This window comes from Helicoverpa zea, chromosome 18 (genome assembly GCF_022581195.2).
Source record: "Helicoverpa zea isolate HzStark_Cry1AcR chromosome 18, ilHelZeax1.1, whole genome shotgun sequence".
NCBI lineage: Eukaryota > Metazoa > Arthropoda > Insecta > Lepidoptera > Noctuidae > Helicoverpa > Helicoverpa zea.
In genome coordinates this window covers 5,310,606-5,329,609 of record NC_061469.1, presented here as the reverse complement: position 1 = coordinate 5,329,609, position 19,004 = coordinate 5,310,606, and the positions used below count along the sequence as shown (strand labels likewise).

At 36.8% G+C, this 19,004-nt stretch overlaps 1 protein-coding gene across 6 annotated transcripts in view; it reads right to left on the bottom strand.

Moving 5' to 3' along the window:
* Positions 1–4,605: 4,605 nt before the first annotated feature.
* Positions 4,606–19,004, bottom strand: part of LOC124638795 (long-chain-fatty-acid--CoA ligase 5) — a 57,630-nt gene continuing 43,231 nt past the window's right edge. For all 6 annotated transcript variants that reach the window (XM_047175900.1, XM_047175895.1, XM_047175898.1 and 3 more), the window contains 12 exons: positions 17,531–17,654; positions 16,802–16,945; positions 16,603–16,728; positions 16,080–16,279; positions 15,675–15,875; positions 15,246–15,463; positions 14,806–14,956; positions 12,335–12,445; positions 9,612–9,779; positions 9,208–9,351; positions 8,655–8,828; positions 4,606–7,484 (listed from right to left, as the gene is read on the bottom strand). In XM_047175900.1, the coding sequence (XP_047031856.1) occupies positions 7,347–7,484; positions 8,655–8,828; positions 9,208–9,351; positions 9,612–9,779; positions 12,335–12,445; positions 14,806–14,956; positions 15,246–15,463; positions 15,675–15,875; positions 16,080–16,279; positions 16,603–16,728; positions 16,802–16,945; positions 17,531–17,654 (1,899 nt within the window). In that variant the 3' untranslated portion in view covers positions 4,606–7,346. The remainder of the gene's footprint in view (positions 7,485–8,654; positions 8,829–9,207; positions 9,352–9,611; positions 9,780–12,334; positions 12,446–14,805; positions 14,957–15,245; positions 15,464–15,674; positions 15,876–16,079; positions 16,280–16,602; positions 16,729–16,801; positions 16,946–17,530; positions 17,655–19,004) is intronic.

The following is a 19,004-nucleotide window of genomic DNA, read 5'->3' as shown; positions in this document are numbered from 1 at the left end:
CAGAAACACTGTAAGTATGGCCCGGCATGATGCGCCGATAAGCGGTATTATGGAATAAATAAAAACGCGACGCGTTCTGAATGTGAATGAATGTGCAGCCAACTTTACGTCATTTTATTCATTGTCTTTTTAATACCTACTTCGGTGTAACATTGAGTAGGTACTTTCTATCGACATACAATGACCAAAGACTGTGACGGGTGAACAAGTTGAATAACAATTTGTTTTCAAACAAAAGAAGAACGAAAATAGACTGCAATGTTTGATGAGGACACTGCTAATGTACGGTCGTAAGGTGTTAAGTGTTTAAATGAGATTAAAGAAGTTGGCAGGCGTGGGTAATCTTTGATGTTAGGTGGATAGGTACGTAAGCACTGACTAGAAATAAACAGGAAAGTACATATACACTTTATTCTTCTATCCTCATTCTTCATTTTGATCTGCATCTAGGCAAACAAATTAGGACAGTAGGTACCTACGTGATAATTATTTATCTTTTAATCCCAACATCTATTTTAAACTTTTAAAAAAATATTGATATCGTTTGATAGTTTAGTTTTACCTACTAGGTAAGTAGTGTTATCATAATTTTTATTTGGATACGGCTATCATTTCTGCTACACGGAAAAGTGAAATAATTCACAAAATTATTTTTTTTATTGCGTCATATTATTCCATATCTACATTGCAATGAAATAAGAATATGTACTCAAGTAACAAACGTGACCTTTCTTGCTACTAGACGCTAGATGGCGCCAGTGACAGTTTACTGAATTATTGTTTTGTGCTGTAAAAATAATAAAAAGGTAAGCAATAATAGCTACTGGGTAACTAATCTAAAATTTATGTTTATTTACACAGTAATGTGCAAACCGAGCTTTAAACATATTATGTCAAATTCTGCAGGAGTTTTACAGCTCCTGTCTTTTAGCATTTTCATATTGTAACATAGGTAAACCAACATGTTATTACTTACCCACTATTAACTATTTATGTTTTTGTTTTTTTTTTTTTATATATAGTTGTTACCTTTATTTAAGTTACTTAAGCACAGGTACGAACGATCAGCTTCGGTAGTAATATCTACCAAGATGACTTTCTTTTTTCTTGTTTTATTTTAAAAAATATATTTTTATACGCTTAAAATAGATAAACCAACTACAATGACCCATAAAACGATCCATAATAAAGAAAATCAGAAACAGTCGTTTGCGTCGGCGGAGATAAAACGCGCGTAGGTGCGGTTTGAAATGATCTAATAATAGCCAAGAGGTATACTACTTGACCAAAACTAGTTTATAGAAATAAAGTTTTCAATTATCTCGTCTACGATAGTACATAGAATTATAGGCAGTCTTTGTAATTTCTTTGTTTTTGCTACGGTAAAGAAAGTTGGCGATGGAGTGGCCACTGTTGATCAAATAAATAAATTAATGACGTGGATGGATATTGTAGAAGAGAGAACGACCAAAGAAACGATGGATGGATTGTGTGAAAGTCGATATGGCTAGAAAAAACTTTGGAGATGACGATAGACAAAAGAAAATGGATGAAGAAAACATTCTGCGTCGACCGCAAATAAAAATTAGGATGAGGACAGGAGGATGATGATGAGACTGGCCTCTGTCGAAGTAACTATTGTAAAATAACTAGGTATATTTTATTCAGACAGTAAAACAGTCACCAAGGTTCTAGAAAGTAATTCTAGATTAAAAACTGATAATAGGAGTGATGAAAATCTAAATGTCAAATGTTTTTTATCGTAATTGCTGTCTGGCTGTGTGTAATTGCTGTCCTGTTGCTATCGATTTGTATCTAAAGTTATACACCATTACAAGAACTGTAATGTAACTAACCACTACTCTGCCACACTTATTCGAATAAGCTGAACTGACATTGCCATGGATTTCCAAAAAAATATCTCAAAGTCTCCATAAATAGCCTAAAACAGTTTTCATTATTTATAGCTATAAAGTTTCTAAGTGAGTTCATAGATCTACATTTTCCACATGTCACACTCATATCTATTACAAATATGCAATGATGCAGTCTATCTACTTACTACTCGCGAGATATCTGCCCCTACGTCAAACGGAATACTTCTTAAACATGATATGATCAACAATTTGCCGGACACGTGTCTGCACTGACTTTTAACAGCTAGATCCCACGCAAGTTCGTTTACGTAGGTGCTGAATATTATTAGAATCAGCTGGTATTATGTGGTATTTTAATGACGTATTTAGTTAGATAAATACTAATAGTTTCGATGCTCTTCTTAGCTCGCAGATTCTATACCTGTCAACACCCGGAGCACAACAACATTGCTTTCAGATTTCGATAGCTTAGATTCCGTTAATCACGTCAGCAAATTGACATTGAAAACAAAGCAGTGCAGAAAACAGAAGTATAGCAGTTTGAAAAAAATGGTGAACCAAGAACCGACCCTTGTGGAATTCCTGTGTTATGACTTCCTTAAGTTATTTTAAAACAGGACATATGTAATCGTATAATTTGTAATGTCAGCTTTAATGTTTAAGTAGATACATGGCGGTATTTTTGCAAAAGCAACGTGGAGATCAAAGGGGGAGGCCTATGTTCAGCAGTGGACGTCCTATGGCTGAGATGATGATGATGATGATGAAGAACTCATGACAACAGATGCTATCTAGCTTATGGTGCAAATAAGATAAAGTTTTCAGAGAATAACTTGAAAGACCGGGCTCTAAACTAAACTTATACTACAATGAAAGATGTATTTACTTTAATGCCACATAGTACATACGTAAGTAGATGGTCATGTGGACGTCATGGTCTGTCTTCCAGTGCCTATAATCAAACTATTATCAAAAGACTGTTTCCCATACTAGTCTGAACTATAAAATAGCACTACAATACAAATATAGACAGCACTCTTCTCGGTACTATAGTGTTAATTTTAATAATCAACTTATTTTTAGTTCATGGTAACCGTTATGGATTGCGTGAAGCACGAGATTGGCATTCTACAGCACGTTCATTATAATAATCATTACTTAGGATGCAGTATGCTGCGTCTCCTATCAGTTCATTTATAACACCTTTCGTGAGGATGCTTTTGTTAATTTTATTTGCTGTTATAACGACATCTGAATGTAGTTTCAGACAGTTTTTGCAGCACTCCCCTCGTGAGCCGCAATTTTGAGAACATGGTCAAGAATTTACTTCTTTCACATTTTGACTTTGAATTGAGGCCTTGTGGGTACCACAGTAAAATTACATGCCACAAATATGTCCAAAATTCACAAAAATAATGTGGCTCCAAAATCGTGTCAGTTTATCCAATGACGTAAGCAAGTACAGATACTTCGATAAACTCAAAATTTACATTAAAGCAGGTACTCAAAAGACTCGTTTATCCTGTTCTTTGGAACCTGTTGGTAAATTGCCATGTGAAAGGGGAGGAGCTTCTTGGTACGTGAAGAATATTTGCATTCAGCCCGAGGTAGGAATAGGGGTATTTATAATGTAAATTGCATTTTAATACTACTTTGTAATTGCAAATCGATGCCGCCATCGTTTTTGGAACTTATATTTCTGTTTCTTAATTCTTACATTGATAAGTCAGTAGTTACTTACGCATTATTTTTATCACGCACACATTGCGTTGTAGTTAGACTGTACGATATGGTTTAAAAATATCAGGTTCTTAATTAAACTACTCATAATATTATCACTTATAGACAGATAATACTTTTAAAGAAGATTGTTCAGATGCACCAATTGACAGTCTTTCTGGCTTCTGACTACTCTTAATGTCTGAAAAACCAAACCTCAAAAATAAAACTCTCAAACTTCAAAAATAATTTTGAAGTGGGGTTAGTGTACGAATGGCCCCCACCGTTTACCCCCAACTAAGCATGCTTTTCAAAACACGGAGGAACTCGTCATGACATAGATGGTCCTCCATCCTTAGGCCAACCGCGCTAAGCGTTGCAACTTAGGATCGATCAACCCGTGCGGCTGTAACTTAGCCACAAGATCGTATGACACAAAATTAAAATCGATTGCCACTTATATGATTATGATAGTGAAAAGTTATCATCAAGTGTATGGACAATTAATTATATCCGATAGAATTTTGATTACAAAATCAAGTCGGCCTTGTCTGTGAAAGTAAAACAAGCTGACTGGCCATTGCGATAAAATCTGGCATTATGCAAAATAATAGGCAAAATATATCATTCCATTTAATATTTCTGTTCATAATTCTGTTGGTCCTTCTGACTGTCTGTAGTTAGAAATAAATATTTATTAACCCATTGCTATTCTTACGACCAGTTTTTTCATCAAAAGTGAAAGTTAAAGTAATGTCTAAAGTTAAAGTAACGGTCAAATTCGTTTTTTCAAGGCTGAAGTGACAGCAAAATTCATAGAAAAATTGAATTTAACCGTTACTTTAACTTTAGTCATTACTTTGACTTTTACTTTGGAATTAACTTTTGATGAAGAAACTGGCTGTTAATGACTAACACAAGCCATTCAAAATCATATAGGTACCCTGAAATATTCTGTTACACCTTTAGTTCAAAGTTAAGGAAAAAAGAAATAAAAAATAAACGATCCTCAGTTTTTGAAAATTTTATTTAAAAATAAATTATCGTAGTACAACTTGCACCAATAACAACAAAATTTTGGTTTGAACAACATGAAACCGTAACGTTCGCTCAAAGCATATCAACTTATTAATATTGCGCTCTAGAATTATAAAATTATACACTACGCGGTGCGATACTTTGACCTAGGATTAAGTATTACTTTTATACTATATTCTTCGTGTAAAACTCACTATCATTCACAACATAAACGGAGATTCACCCCTCAGATGTTGAAGTTACACTAACAGTGGACTTTATACCGATGACGTCACAAGTCATGTTTAGCCTGCTTTGATTCAGTGTAGCCCCAACATGAAAGCAACTCTGCACACAAAAGTTAGACAAAATAATAAAAAAAGAACTTAGCAAGTAACAGAAATAGCATTTCGCAAGATTAAAACATCGGTCGAAGGCACGGTATAAAAGTACGTGTATTTTCTTACAATACTACCTGATTGTACCGAAAGTTATACGGGTTCACTATAGTACACGATGTGATCAATTTTCTAAATAGGATATTTGACGAGTAAATTTCATTGGTGTAAAAACGTATGTCCATATTCATCACACTTATAACATTAATGTTCCTAATGGGGCTTTTACACTGAGGAGTCAATATAATATTTTATTGTCTTGCATACAATAATCGATTATCATTCCAATGACTTTAAATAAATATACCTACAGTCAAATATCCTATTTAAAATTCAGAATAGCCAAATCTTGCTGCAAGGCTTCTTGGATCTCTTGGCTTATTTTAATTTCATTAGCCTCGAATATCGGCATAAGTTTTATTGGCATATGTAAGTTAAAACATTTGCCTTTAATCTCATAGCAGACACGCAATATAAAACAACAATTATTTCATATGCTAATCATGTCAGTTTCTTCTAACGTTGCCTCATACTCCTACCGTCTCGTGTCTAAGTACAATTGTAAAGTAAATCATATTGCTTACAATTTTACCTAATTCTATTTATTGTTTACAATATTTCCTATAAAAGTGAAATATCCTTGAAGTGATTACCATTAAATGTTTGCATCAGGCAATTCCGTTATAAGTAATATTCAAGGGCTCACATTGATGTTAATGTCCACTTTGGAAAATAAAAATACTGGATAAATTAAAATTTATTTTTACAAGTATCGAGTCAAGTCATCATTGTAATCGTCAGCATTTTGGTATTGATTATCAAAATCGTATACCGCAAAAATTGCTCTTTCACTCGCAACATCTCTTATCGAGAGGATGACGATGAAGAATATACAAGTTACTTGAAAGTATAAGCTGCAAGATACCCCAATAGGTGTTACTTGAAAATATCTTAATTGACTGCTCAGGAAACTGCAGTTCCCAGTAATTTTATTGCCATACCAATAACGCGCGTTTCACGGGACGGGGCAATCCGGACTGACGTACGAACAATTTTTTCCTTTTTTATGCAATCCGTAAACGTCATTCGAAATACCCAAAATCCCGCATAGCTTTTCATCTATTCACTTAACCAGCTCAAAACATTTCCCTACTAACTATTCAATTTGATTATATACAAAGTCAATTCTACAGTTAATAATTTGAAGTATTTCCAAAGAGTACTTTCATTATAAAATCGCGTGAAATCAAACAGTATTGTTGAATTTAGCACAGTGTATATTTTAGCTTTAGCGAAGTGAAATGACTAAAATTATAGCGAACACATTGTACTGTGATAGGATGCTATATAAAAACCATGTGACTTTGTACATGATAATTGTGACTTCATTGCTTCAATAGGTAGAACTGGTGTGACTAACATTGCTACTGAACTTCTTGGTGTGACCATTTTTTATTAGCTTCTCATTGACGTCATTCAGGATCTAGGTTTACCACTTGTCAATCTAGTACTGGAAATTATAAACGAGATTGAAAACAAAGAAGGTTCAAAATCTAAATTGAACGTTTGACTGGTTGATCCAATGTTAGGAATTTTAAACAGATTGTAGTGAAACAAATTCTTTGAGTTATTACAGTCGATAAAAATGAAATAGTGCGTTTTAAACCTTGGGGTGAACCAAGAAAACAAACAAAGTTTTAACTGTTGACAAGATGGTTTAAGTAAAGATTGATGTAACATCAAAAGTGTAGTAAAATTTTACAATCTCGGATTGTTTTCAAATCGATTCACGTCACACCACACAATCGAGTTGAAAAGTATTTGCGTCATCGAATGCGCTAATTGGCACGGCTGCCGATGTATTGTGTTTGGACCTATACCAACTTCCTTCACCTCATAATTCATTGTTGTTTTTTTACTTGTTATTGAACTTGGCCGCAATCCAATGTGGAAGTAAAAGCAAACGAGCACATTAGAAAATGCGTTATCATTCTTTGCAGTTAGATGGTTTAATAAACTGTGTTTGTAAAAATGAATCATAACTTTTCTATTATTATCGTTGTTGCTCACTGATGACCTTATAAGTTAAGTTTTAGCAATATCGCAACAGATAAACCTAAATTCTGTTTTTATCATGTATGAATTTTATGAGATAGAAATCAAGACGTTGCTAAAGACATTATCATCCATAATGAAACCTAAGTTCAAAGCATCTGATTCCCTAACCTTATCAAAGCAATGAAGTCCCAAATCCTCAGTCACATCAGAGTACAGTCACGCAAAAAGGTTTCGTTCATCATCTGAACGTGTTCCTTACACAAAGGGCGTGACGCTGTTATTCGAGCTGTTTGTACATGTCCTCTATCTGCGGTTTGAAGTAACTCCTTATTTCTGGTCGTTTCGCCTTCATGGTGGGTGTCAGGAGGCCGTTTTGGACTGAGAAGGGATCGGGATGTAGGTAGATGTCCTTGACCTGCGAAAGATAGGAGAAATCGTTATAATTAAGTTTTTGATACAAGTAGAATTTCTGTCATGTTGTCTACTATTGTTTCGTCTTCATTATGAACTTTGATGCAAAGATAATGAACTTTTTGCATTGCTTCTACATATAAACTATCTAGGTATGCCAAAAGAATTTAAACCAGGCTGCGGTCATCCAAAAGACGGAAGACTCAATTTTTGGTTTTAAACTTCTCAGAATTACAGCTTTGGTTAGGTGATTTGGTAACCTGAATTCCTAAAACTGTTCAAGGCAAACCAATATTTATATTATATTTTATACATGATAACCACATAGTAAAAAGTCAGTTTATCTAAAGCATGGCGAACCACATCCTAATCTGGACACGTGCAATGCCTTTGCACTGCAAAATCCTTGGACAGTTCTGATAATGATTATTTTTAGATATGATATTTAATCGTATTTATTTAAGTACTAAGAATGACTGGATTATTAATGAAAAGATTTCCTGGATTTATAAATAAATTCAATGTCGCATGATGTCTTTTTGACGAATGTTACACAATGTTAGCCATCGATTGTGGCTTATCGTGTTACTAAAATAAAGTTAAGATAATCTGAGATAGCACTGTTGAAAACAAGATTAGTATCGTACAGCCGATGACGTACGTATTTCAGTATGATAAAGCTCTAACACATGATATTAATAAAGTACCTAATGTATAATTTATTCAATGAATATCTATCAACATAAAGCATGGGCTGCTTAGGACCAGCAAGCTTTTGATGGTTCTACATACATATATACCAATTAACATTCTAGAATATTCAATGAATCCTGAACATATTCTAAAATCCCAAAACAGTCTTCCACAACATAATATTGACTTCTCTCAAGACAAAAATGCCTGGTAACTTGTGCTTCATATTTACTAATACATGGCGGCAAGATAATAAAAATATATATTTTTAGACGCACGCAGGAAAATGTCTTCCAATAGGTAAAACAATTGAGTACACTTTCTGGAGTATACACTTCCTTCTCCATGAGGCAGGTAAACGTTTTAAGCAAAATTTTGGAGAACCTAGATTCGAATGCCTTTTCTTAGACATTAAAGTCAACGAAAAGCCAACCTTTTTAGAATGACCAAACTTCTCTCTAAACAGAATTTCAAACCTCACCTGTTCAAAAGTCTTAAGTCCGGCATTCCGTCCCCACTGCAGCATGTCTTCTAGGATGATCTTCTTGACGCGCGCGTCCTCGCAGAGCGCACTGAACGTTCCCTTGATGCCGTTCTCCAGCGCCCAGCACTTCACCACGTCCACGTCCGGCACTACCACTGCTACTACACACGACTGGAACGAAAGGAAATTTTCAGAATGAAGCGACTTTCTCATTACCAGAAGAAATAAATTATCATATAGAATCTTTGTTCTAATCTTTGAGAAGTTATTCAGAAACTAGATAGTCTGACAACCAGTCTTTGAACTCGGGCTTTCCAGGTTGAAGAGGTCAGATAGGCAGTCGATCCATATAAAATACTGGTCTCGTATATTTTATATATAAAATGAGTAGCTGTTTGTAAGTCTGGTGCAAAATTTTTCGATTGATTGTAGATATGTCAATCAACCAGAATTTTATCTAAAACAGGAAAACAGGACAGTTTCCTGTTCTGGTGATTCAAGTTAATTCCTATCTAAGAATTAGATAATTAATAAAAAACCTTTTATTTACCTTGAGAGACTCGCCATGTACGAAGACTTGTTCAACGTACTGACTTCTAATGTAAATGTTCTCAATTTTTTCAGGAACTATGTATTCGCCTTGTGACAGTTTGAAGATGTGTTTTCTCCTGTCGATGATTTTAAGAGTGCCGTTCTGAAAACAGAAAATAAAATATTTTGAGTTTCATTGTCAAAGCAAAATAAAATGAAAATCAGACTGATATTACAAAATATCTTCCAATAATGATGTTAGAAGAATATTGTATGATAACTATGTATCATGTGAATGAAAATAATTCAGTCACCTGCTTTCAAAGCAAACCAACACTTACCTATATAACTTATCTCGGTAAAATGTTCCTTTTCCTTACTATAATTTATCTATAATATTTTTAAGAAAATAAATGAACTTACCGGCAACCACTTGCCAACATCTCCCGTATGGTGCCAACCATCTTGGTCAATGACCTCTCTGGTCTTCTCAGGCTCCTTGAAGTAACCCTTGAAAACGTTGGCGCCTTGTACACACACCTCGCCTTGACCTTGAGATGCGTAGTACTCCATTTCGGGCACGTCCACTAACTGGAAAGACAGAACATGAATGTTAAAATTGTTCAAGGTAAAACGAAATGGAAGACAGACAATTCCCTTGAAATAAGGAAGAACCAAAAGTCAGAGAGTACGACGAAAAATAGTATTTACTTTGGGCATTGAAATGTTCATAGTTTTGAAATAGCATAACTCTCTGCCATTCAATACATTTTGAGGTTGTTTTATTTATTTCTAGTGTTGATGCTCATTGAAGAAAGATAAATCAGATATGGTAAAGAGATGATACTATTAGTGTATCACCTTTGGAAGTAGCTAAACTACTATAAGTACCCAATAATGATTCTTTATAGTTCGGCCGTTCAGAGAATGCGTTCCTGACACCTATCAGTTAGTCAGGACTAGTGATGGGCACAACATAACACTGAGTTCGTTACCGTTCCCCCAAAATAAACCGCCGCATTATTTTAAGATTATTTTCGTTTTAAATTGGCGGAATCATTTAAAATTTATATTTTAGTTATTTAAGTGGAAACCAAAAAAAGGTAATATTCATATAATAAAATCGTTTTATTTATTCTTTGTTACAAAGTTACAATCTGTATTTCTATGCAATAAAGTAAGTACATTGAATTGAATGTGCGTACAGAATATTAATCAGACTCCGATTCGCTTGAGGAGGTGGTGTCTTCATCATCATCTTCGCCTACGTGTATAATTATATTAGGTATTATCAATAACAGAATCAATCCTGATATCTCGGTCAATACCCTCCAAAATCAGGTTTTTAGAGCTCTACCTCACTGGGACGCCATGGCGACGTCGCAAGCGGCACAGGTCTGGCTACTTCTGGCATCCAAATGTCGCCAAGTCGAGTGGCCATGGCGTCTCGACAGTCAATTGTTTACGTCGTCGCTCAAGAAATTGCAAGCTAATTGGCGACCACATTGGCGACTGTGTGAGGGAGGTGCGCTTTACCGTGTACATTATAGTGGCTACTGTGGCCACGTCGCGTCGCCAAGTTGCCACGGTAGCCAGAAGCCACATAGGGAACTGTAGCTCGTGGCCACGCCTCCAATTTGGCGACGTTGCGACGTTCCATACATTTCAATACTAACTGCTTGGATACGTAGCCGGCGACGTCGTCATTGGCGTCCTAATGAGGCAGGGCACTTAGTCTTAGCGCACGAAACGACAACAAACGACTATTTAGCGTCACAAAATGACGGCCCATGATGCCATTTGGGGTTACCAATTTCAACCTAAATATAAAAATGCTACTTTCTTTCGCGCGTTCAGTTTGATCATACTTTTATTTTTATATTTCATAAAAGTTATCCTATAGTCCATTATTTTCAAATTCTTAAAAAGAAAAACAAAAAGTATTATTTTATATTATAAGTATAACTGTATAAGAACCATCAACCAGAACAGATTACGATACTTGCCTGTTATTTTTAGCACAGCACTACAAATATCAAGCGCTGACATAACCTTGTAATATCGCAGTATAGATTTAGAAAAATATTGTTTACCAAGTTATTTGACACTCAATTTGGCACAAAATTACAACATTCATTGATTATTATTGATATAATAATGTTGTTTTAATGCTCAACAATTGTTAAAACGATAAACAACCAGCAAAAATATTTTTATCGTACTGCAACGCCATTACAAAGTTACGTCGTCAGTTCAATCGCGATGTGTCAGAAACGCATTCTCTGAGCGGCCGAACTATAGTAGGCAATATAAAACTAAATAGCTCTATAACATTAAACAAAGGCTCCAATAAAGGTGTTGTGACTATGAGCATTGCAAGCTAAAACTATAAACTCTTCCTTGGTTATATCTTCTGTCATCAATATGAAATTGAATACCATCCCACTTTACGAAGTTTATTTTTCTATTAAATCTCTCATAAAATTTTGATGGATCGTATTGGATGTTTGATGAAATAACAGATTTAATACCAGCTAATGCGCAATAAATCAGCCAAGGAAATATGATTTTTAAAGCGCAGTAATAACTCGTCGCGAAGATATACAGATTACAATTTAAGCTAGAAATAAATATGGCTGTCATCCCATTAATCATAAGACGCGAAGGTCGATACATGCGGCAGTAACTTTCCAGATATTTTCAATTCGAAGAGTTAAAGAAGTACCTTGGACTGCTCAAAGGCATATAAATAAGTCGTAACTAATAATACTCAGAGTAAACAGCTAAATTTCCCGTTGCCCCTTACTGAACTGAATCCTGAATTTAATGGTTGTTTGTCAAGAAGTTGACTCATATGTTTTGGCAGGTACCGATATCTGAGGTGTTCAATATATCTGACTGGTGAATCGAGTGAATCGGTTGAATGTTCGATATTAAATTCGACTCTATTAGAGTGGGTTATTGTTATCCGAGCAGCATCTAAGTTCTATTTTTAAGACTCTCAGAACATCATACATTTTGTAAGACTGCGAGTTTAACACGGTCGATATTTTCCTAACACCTGCAGTAGGAGCTACTCAAGTATTGGAAATTAAAATCATACTTCCTTTGTTCTCATAAGAAATGTAATAACTGATGATTTTTACCTTCACTTTGCAACAAGCGACGGGAGGTCCGACATGTTCAGGCACGTGGTCGCCCTGAACTGTGAGGGTTACTGGCGCCGTGCACTCCGTCTGTCCGTAGCCTTCCACAATCTGAGGAAGAAACAAAAAGAATTGTCAAATTGTATGAAACGTAATGATGATGAAGTGTTTAATGAGTCAAACGACAAAGTACTCATCTAATCGTAAAACAAACAAGGATCAATAAAATTATTTGTGCTCTTATAAATAAAGACAAACACTCAACTTTAAGTACCTATAAATCGAAGTGGATAAAGTACTTAAGACACTTTTTTTTTTTTTTTTTTAACGACGTAAAAAATCATCAAATGACCCCTCCCGCTGTGGGTTAGCAGCGGTGAGGGAGTGTCAGACTCTTACTGACTAAAAGCCGTCGTGTTCCGTCGTAGGCCTTCTTATGTGCTAGGGCCGCGGTACCTCTTTCGAACAACCCGCAGCCCCGGCAGGCCTTGGCCCTGCTGGGCCCCGCTGGGGTTGCTGACATCTCTTTGAGGAGCGCGTGGAACAACGCGCGCCGCCGACACGGGTCTGTTGTCTAAAAACAGACATGAGCGATGAGCCACCCGAACTCACCGCCCACAGACCCACGCCTACGGTGGCCGGGAGTCGTCTCGCGACACCCGGCGCCCGTGGTGTCTACCTGCTCCAGCGCGGCGGCCGGGATGAGAGGTGCGAACTCTCTGACGTTCCGCCGCCTCCTTCTCGAGCATGACTGCTTCGCAGAAGGAGGCGACGGCATCCCATTCCCTCTCGCCCCGGACCATGGCTTGAACCAGGGCCGGACGCGAGAGGTCGCCGCCGCCTAAAGCCTCGACGAGGACCCGGCGGTGCCCTTCCCACGCAGGGCACTCCTGGACTGTGTGGTACACCGTGTCCTCGGGGCTATCCGCACAGTGGTGACACCCGGGCGCCTCCTCACGACCGATTCGATGCAGATACCTCCCGAAACAACCGTGTCCGGTGAGGACCTGCGTCATGCGGTACGTGAGGGCGCCGTGACTCCTCCCGAGCCACTCCTCAAAGAGGGGACTTACCGCCACTATGGTGGCGTGCCCTAAGTACTTAAGACACTGGAGATATGAAAAGCGGCAATCACAGTCTAAATCTGATATAAATTATTTCCTTGCAACGGTTTTATGATCTCGATTACAATGAAAAGAACAAGCTCCTAGAACAATAAAAAGCACTCAAATGTACATTTTTATTAAGGTTGTGAATGTCAAGATCAGCATAAAAATTATGACGTAAATCATTCCGTTACAAAGTAACAAAGCCCGTTTAAATTAATTTACTTCATTTAAAGAAACAAAAGATTTGCAGCATGCTGAAACTGAACGGTCATTCACATTGCAGTAGGCGTAGTTATTATACCAAATCAAGAAACGCCTCTCATGGTGATTCATATAACAACAATAGATGTCAATGAAACTTTTAAAAGGACTCAGATGTTCTAGCTAGATAGTGCAAGAACAGTTTCGAGACTAGCATTAATATAAACTGATGAAGTGAACATAATATTTGTGAATAGAAAATAAACAGCTTCGGTATAGTACGACCGCCTGAATAACAAACTTGTGAGCACATTGATATTATTATTTTGCCCTGCGGCTATCAAAATGTTATGATATAAAATAAGAGCAAAACCGCTCTCGAAATAGCTGTGAGGACTGTTGGCGGTATTCCATACGGCTGGATAGTATTTAAGATATGCACGAAAATATAATTCATGTCTACTATGTTAGAATTGTCTCTCAACCGCTCAGACGATAATGAAGTGCTCTAAATTTAAGAGTATTGTTTTAGTGACAAACTATTTTCACTCTAGAACGCTAACGCACTTTTAAACTATTACGCATAATCGAGAGTATTCTGTGGTGATGTAAGCCAAATTCGAGAAAGCGTTTTGAACATTCCTGAACCTTCTTTGTCCACGTAGTGCCGGCTTATTGCCAAGTAGTAGTAGGTTTAATGGAAGCTGTTTAAATGCACTCATTAGTAACCTGTCATAGGTACGCGGTACTAATATTAACGAACATGACTGCAGTCATAATGATGCAGAATATGACTGTAACTTTCCAGTGTACTTATAAATTGTTAGCGACACCCTACTAATACGACATAGCGACTCATAAATGTGAAAATAGCTACAAATATTTTTGTCATAGTTCATCGGTCTTTGGTAGAGCTATTCGAAGTATACTTTGACATATAAAATTAACCGAAGCACAAAGACCTGAGAAAAGAAAGGGCTTCTTAAACATCTGTGTGACAAAAAATTCTCACAGAAAATAAAAATGGCTAACCAGTTACTGATAAATGTTAGGCAGAGATGGACATTGTTATACTGTTTTTCACCGGACTACCCAAAATTTAAACTAGAAATCTATATCTAAAACAACATATAGTCTTTAGAAACAGTAGTAAATACTGACCAAGCAGCCGAGCGCGCATCGTGCGAAGGTGAGCACGTTGCCGGCGAGCGGCGCCGACCCCACCACCATGATGCGCAGGCGTCCGCCCATGCCCTCGCGCACCTTGCGGAACACCAGCTTGTCCCACACGGAGTCACTGCGCACTATACCCCTGGAATAACAAACATGGAAGTTTAAACCAATGAATCTTAGCAGAGACGTAATTTGTTGAAGATTGATATGGATAGCACAGGATGAAATAGTAGACATTATTTTGAATTTTATAGCTAATGTTGACTTGCTTGATCGATAAAATTCACTCCCAAATGTAAACTTGCTACGTAAAATGTAATAGGCGACTTTTCCTTTTCTTTTACATACAACTAATTAGGAGAGATTATCCATCTCATGGCATGATTAAATATGATTTCTATACAACCCTAAAGGAATTGTGTAATTACCTCTTCAGTTCAGACTCCTTGGCCGATAACGCCATATTGAACAGCAGCTTCTTAATTTTGGAGTTGGAAATTTCATTTTGGGCTTTGTCATAGAGCCTGTTCAGCAGTCGTGGTACTGCAGGCATCATGGTGGGTTTCAATGCAGTCAAATCATCACCTAACCGTCGAATGTCGCCGCTGTAGAAACCAACGGCTCCTCCTACCATATAGAGAGCATTCTGGAAATACAAAGTATGCGTGAGTGACGTGAGTGATATGGAGGGCGCTGTACATGATTATTATCATTGTACTTGGCAAGCTCACTGATAATTTAATTGTAGAATGATAACATCTATGATTACACAATTAGATCAGTATAGAGGGCGGTATTTGTGTGTACAGAAATAGATCTGGATTCACTTTTGTTCATTGTGGGTTGTTGGAACGTACCTCGCAGCACCGCTCCAGCATATGTGCGAGGGGTAGGAAGGAGATCATGACGTCATGCTTCATGGGCCGATGCTCGCCGAGCTGCATGATGACGCTGCACATGGACGCGACTACGTTCTCGTGCGTCAACATCACGCCTTTGGGCATCCCCGTGGTTCCTGACGTGTAGCAGATCGTACATAGACTTTCTGGTTTTGGTGGCTGAAAGAAAAATATACTCAGTTTTAGTTCAATTGGAGAATGTTTTCCTGTTTTGGATATAACTATCTAGATAAATAATTAAAGAGCTCGTAATATTCCAGTATTATAAAAAAATAAACTCTGATTCCAGTCATAAAAAACTGCTTTCGCATTGCAATTAGTGCGAAGGATCCTTCACAAAATCCGAAATAATGAAATACTTACGAGACAAGGGTGGTCCTTTTGGGCCCCTTGAATTTCAACATCGCTGAACTTAAGAATTTCAACACCTCGGCTTCGCGCTCTTTGATGCGTGGAAGGCGAGACCTCCTTAATGGTGATCAGTTTCCTTAAACATCTTGGCGACTGGTCGAGAAGCAAATTGGCTTTTTTGTCGTCTTCACAAATAACTACAGTCATTTCGGCTGGAAGGAACAAAGGAAATAGTTTGATACCAATCTAGGACATATTATCTCGAATCGTTTGTTTTTTTTTTCTAATAGCTTTCTGAGAAACCGGGTGAATAGGAATTCGATTCCAATGTCTAGACGCAAAAGGAATGTAAGGAAATTCCGCAGACGGTATAGTTTTATGTATGTACAAAATATATTATGTATTATAAATATATTATGTATGTATTTGTGTATATTATGTTTTTAGTTTAATTATAACTTAAATAAACTGCAGAATTACAGAAAAATGATAAAGAGGTGTAATTATAGGTTTTACAAAAGCTACCGATACATACTTTGATTTACAATGAAGGCACATGCATTCGCTCCGAGAGTATCATACAGTGGAACAATGACCATTGAATAACAGTAGGCAGCTTGTTCTGTCATTACCCATTCAGGGCAGTTCTGTGAATATATACCTGGAAACACGAAACATGTTTTAATATAAGGAAAATCCATTACATCATTCTTGGAAGTTGTTAAGAAACTTACCCACAAATGTGTTTTGGCCAGGGACAAGCCCTTGGCAAATAAGACCCGAGCCGAAGTTTTTCGCTCGCAGCAGAGTCTCATTGTAGGTCTGCCACACATATGGCTTATTTGGTCCCTCGCGCCAACCGAGGCAGTTGCCATTATCTGCAATGAGATTAACGCATTGTCAGTTAACATTGTAGGTATTTATTATAGTCATCATTTATCATGTCTTCAATCTCATAAAGCTGTCTTAACTCGGCTAGCAGTTAAGTGGCGGAATATTCCATACAATATAAACCCGCTCCATTTTTCCTATGTTTTATTTTTATTGGGCCGATAAGTACAAAGGACCGTGTATTGTGGTACAAAACTAAAAAAAAACTGACTGTCCTGGCTACTCTAGTGGCACAAATTACGTTTAACTGTATCCTGTAAACCAGTTTGTGAATGATGTTAACAATATTTTGTAATAGTGGGGTATTATCGCATTTATCGTTAACGAGCGGAAATGTGGAGGGAAATGAGGTGGGTCTTAGAACGGCGCCTTGAGGCACTCCCTACTGCAATTGTATGCGTACTACTCTGTTGTGAGTGCAGGCAATTGGATAAATGTAAATGTGCATAAGTAGATATAGAAATAGCGCAAACAAGTTGCAACTATCTAAATGGAACGAGAATCTTGATTCGTTGAAAGGAATTCTGTGAATAGCTTTAGTGTAAGGAAATTACTTGAAACACGATACTTACTTGATTCTTTGACGCCCCGTCGGAAGGTTTCATAAAGTGTGCGTGTGTCTTCGTGTAGGTAGCGAAGAAATCGTCCATTTTTCGCTTCTTTGTAGAACTTTGATACACGAACCATTTCAGGCCCCTGCAAAAAAAGGATAAGGCAACATGTAAAAGTGCAGACTAGTTACAGTAACGATCATGACAAGAATGAGATTACAGAAGATGATAGTTTTTAAAATTATAGTTTGTTTCTTGACAATTTAATTCCAAAATTATGTTTTAAAATTAATGACACAATGAGCAAATACGATGATTTCATAATTAACCGAGTGAACATGTCCAGTGTCATCGCACTGAATCCTTGCAACGCACGGGTAACTAATCAGCTGTAATCTTATTAACAAACTCGAACTCACCGGATTATTACGTCGACCCAGTAATGGCTAATGAGAAAGACATTTTTAAACAACAATTTAATATGTGACTTCACGGTTCAGGAATTTTAAATGCAATACAAACTTGACTCTCAATTGAATCGAAATGTAATCAAACGTTAATTTGTTATCCTCACTCCGTTTGATAAAGGCAAATGTGAGTTTGTTTGAATGTAACGCTTTTACTTTGAAATGGCTGAACTGATTGAAAAGACATTAGGCCCAAAATTACATATGTGCGCAAAATAATAATTCCCTCTACACAAAGATCAAACCGCGTGAAACAGCTAGTCATAATTTACACTAGTGCTACCTATCATAAAACACCTTTTAGATGCACTAAGTAACCAAACCACAGTAAACAACTAGGAATGTTAAGCTAAAATCCTATGCAAACGCCTCTCCGTTAACCTAATGACATAGTTGGCCCACTAACTCCGAATCTTGACTCGGAGCGTGGAGCACTCTTACACGTTACGGTAAATTATTATTACAGTTTGCACAATGATAAATGGAACGATGAACGGGTCAAAGACACTTGAAGAAAAAAAAACAACAATTTGGCGATAGAATCAGCGAACCATAAAATGTTATGTCATTAAGGCAATGAACGGTACACATTTTTGAAGGCTTTTTGCCTAAAAAGGTAGGTTGTTATAGTGGAATGCTTTGCTTTTTATCAAATTACTAAGACATTTTTCCGATGCGTTGGATTTCTATGTGACTTGAGCTCGTATCATTTATAATTGATGAGAATAATTCTAAAAAAAGACAGAACCAAATCCCGGAATGAAATTAAATGAATATATTCTAAGATTGTAAAGTTTACTCTCTGTTTACGAGAAGCGAAAAGCGGACAAACTATTGCTAATACTGGAATAAGTTGTAGACACAACAATGCTGTTATTCAAAAACAAAGTCGTTGAGAAAGTCCTCGGGCGGAAAATCCTCGATTAACGAAATCTGTTTATAAATCTACAACAGGAAATGTTCCAGAAAAAGATGATTTCTAAGAGACTGAGAAACCCAAGACGGATGTCAAATTGTCAACCCATTAA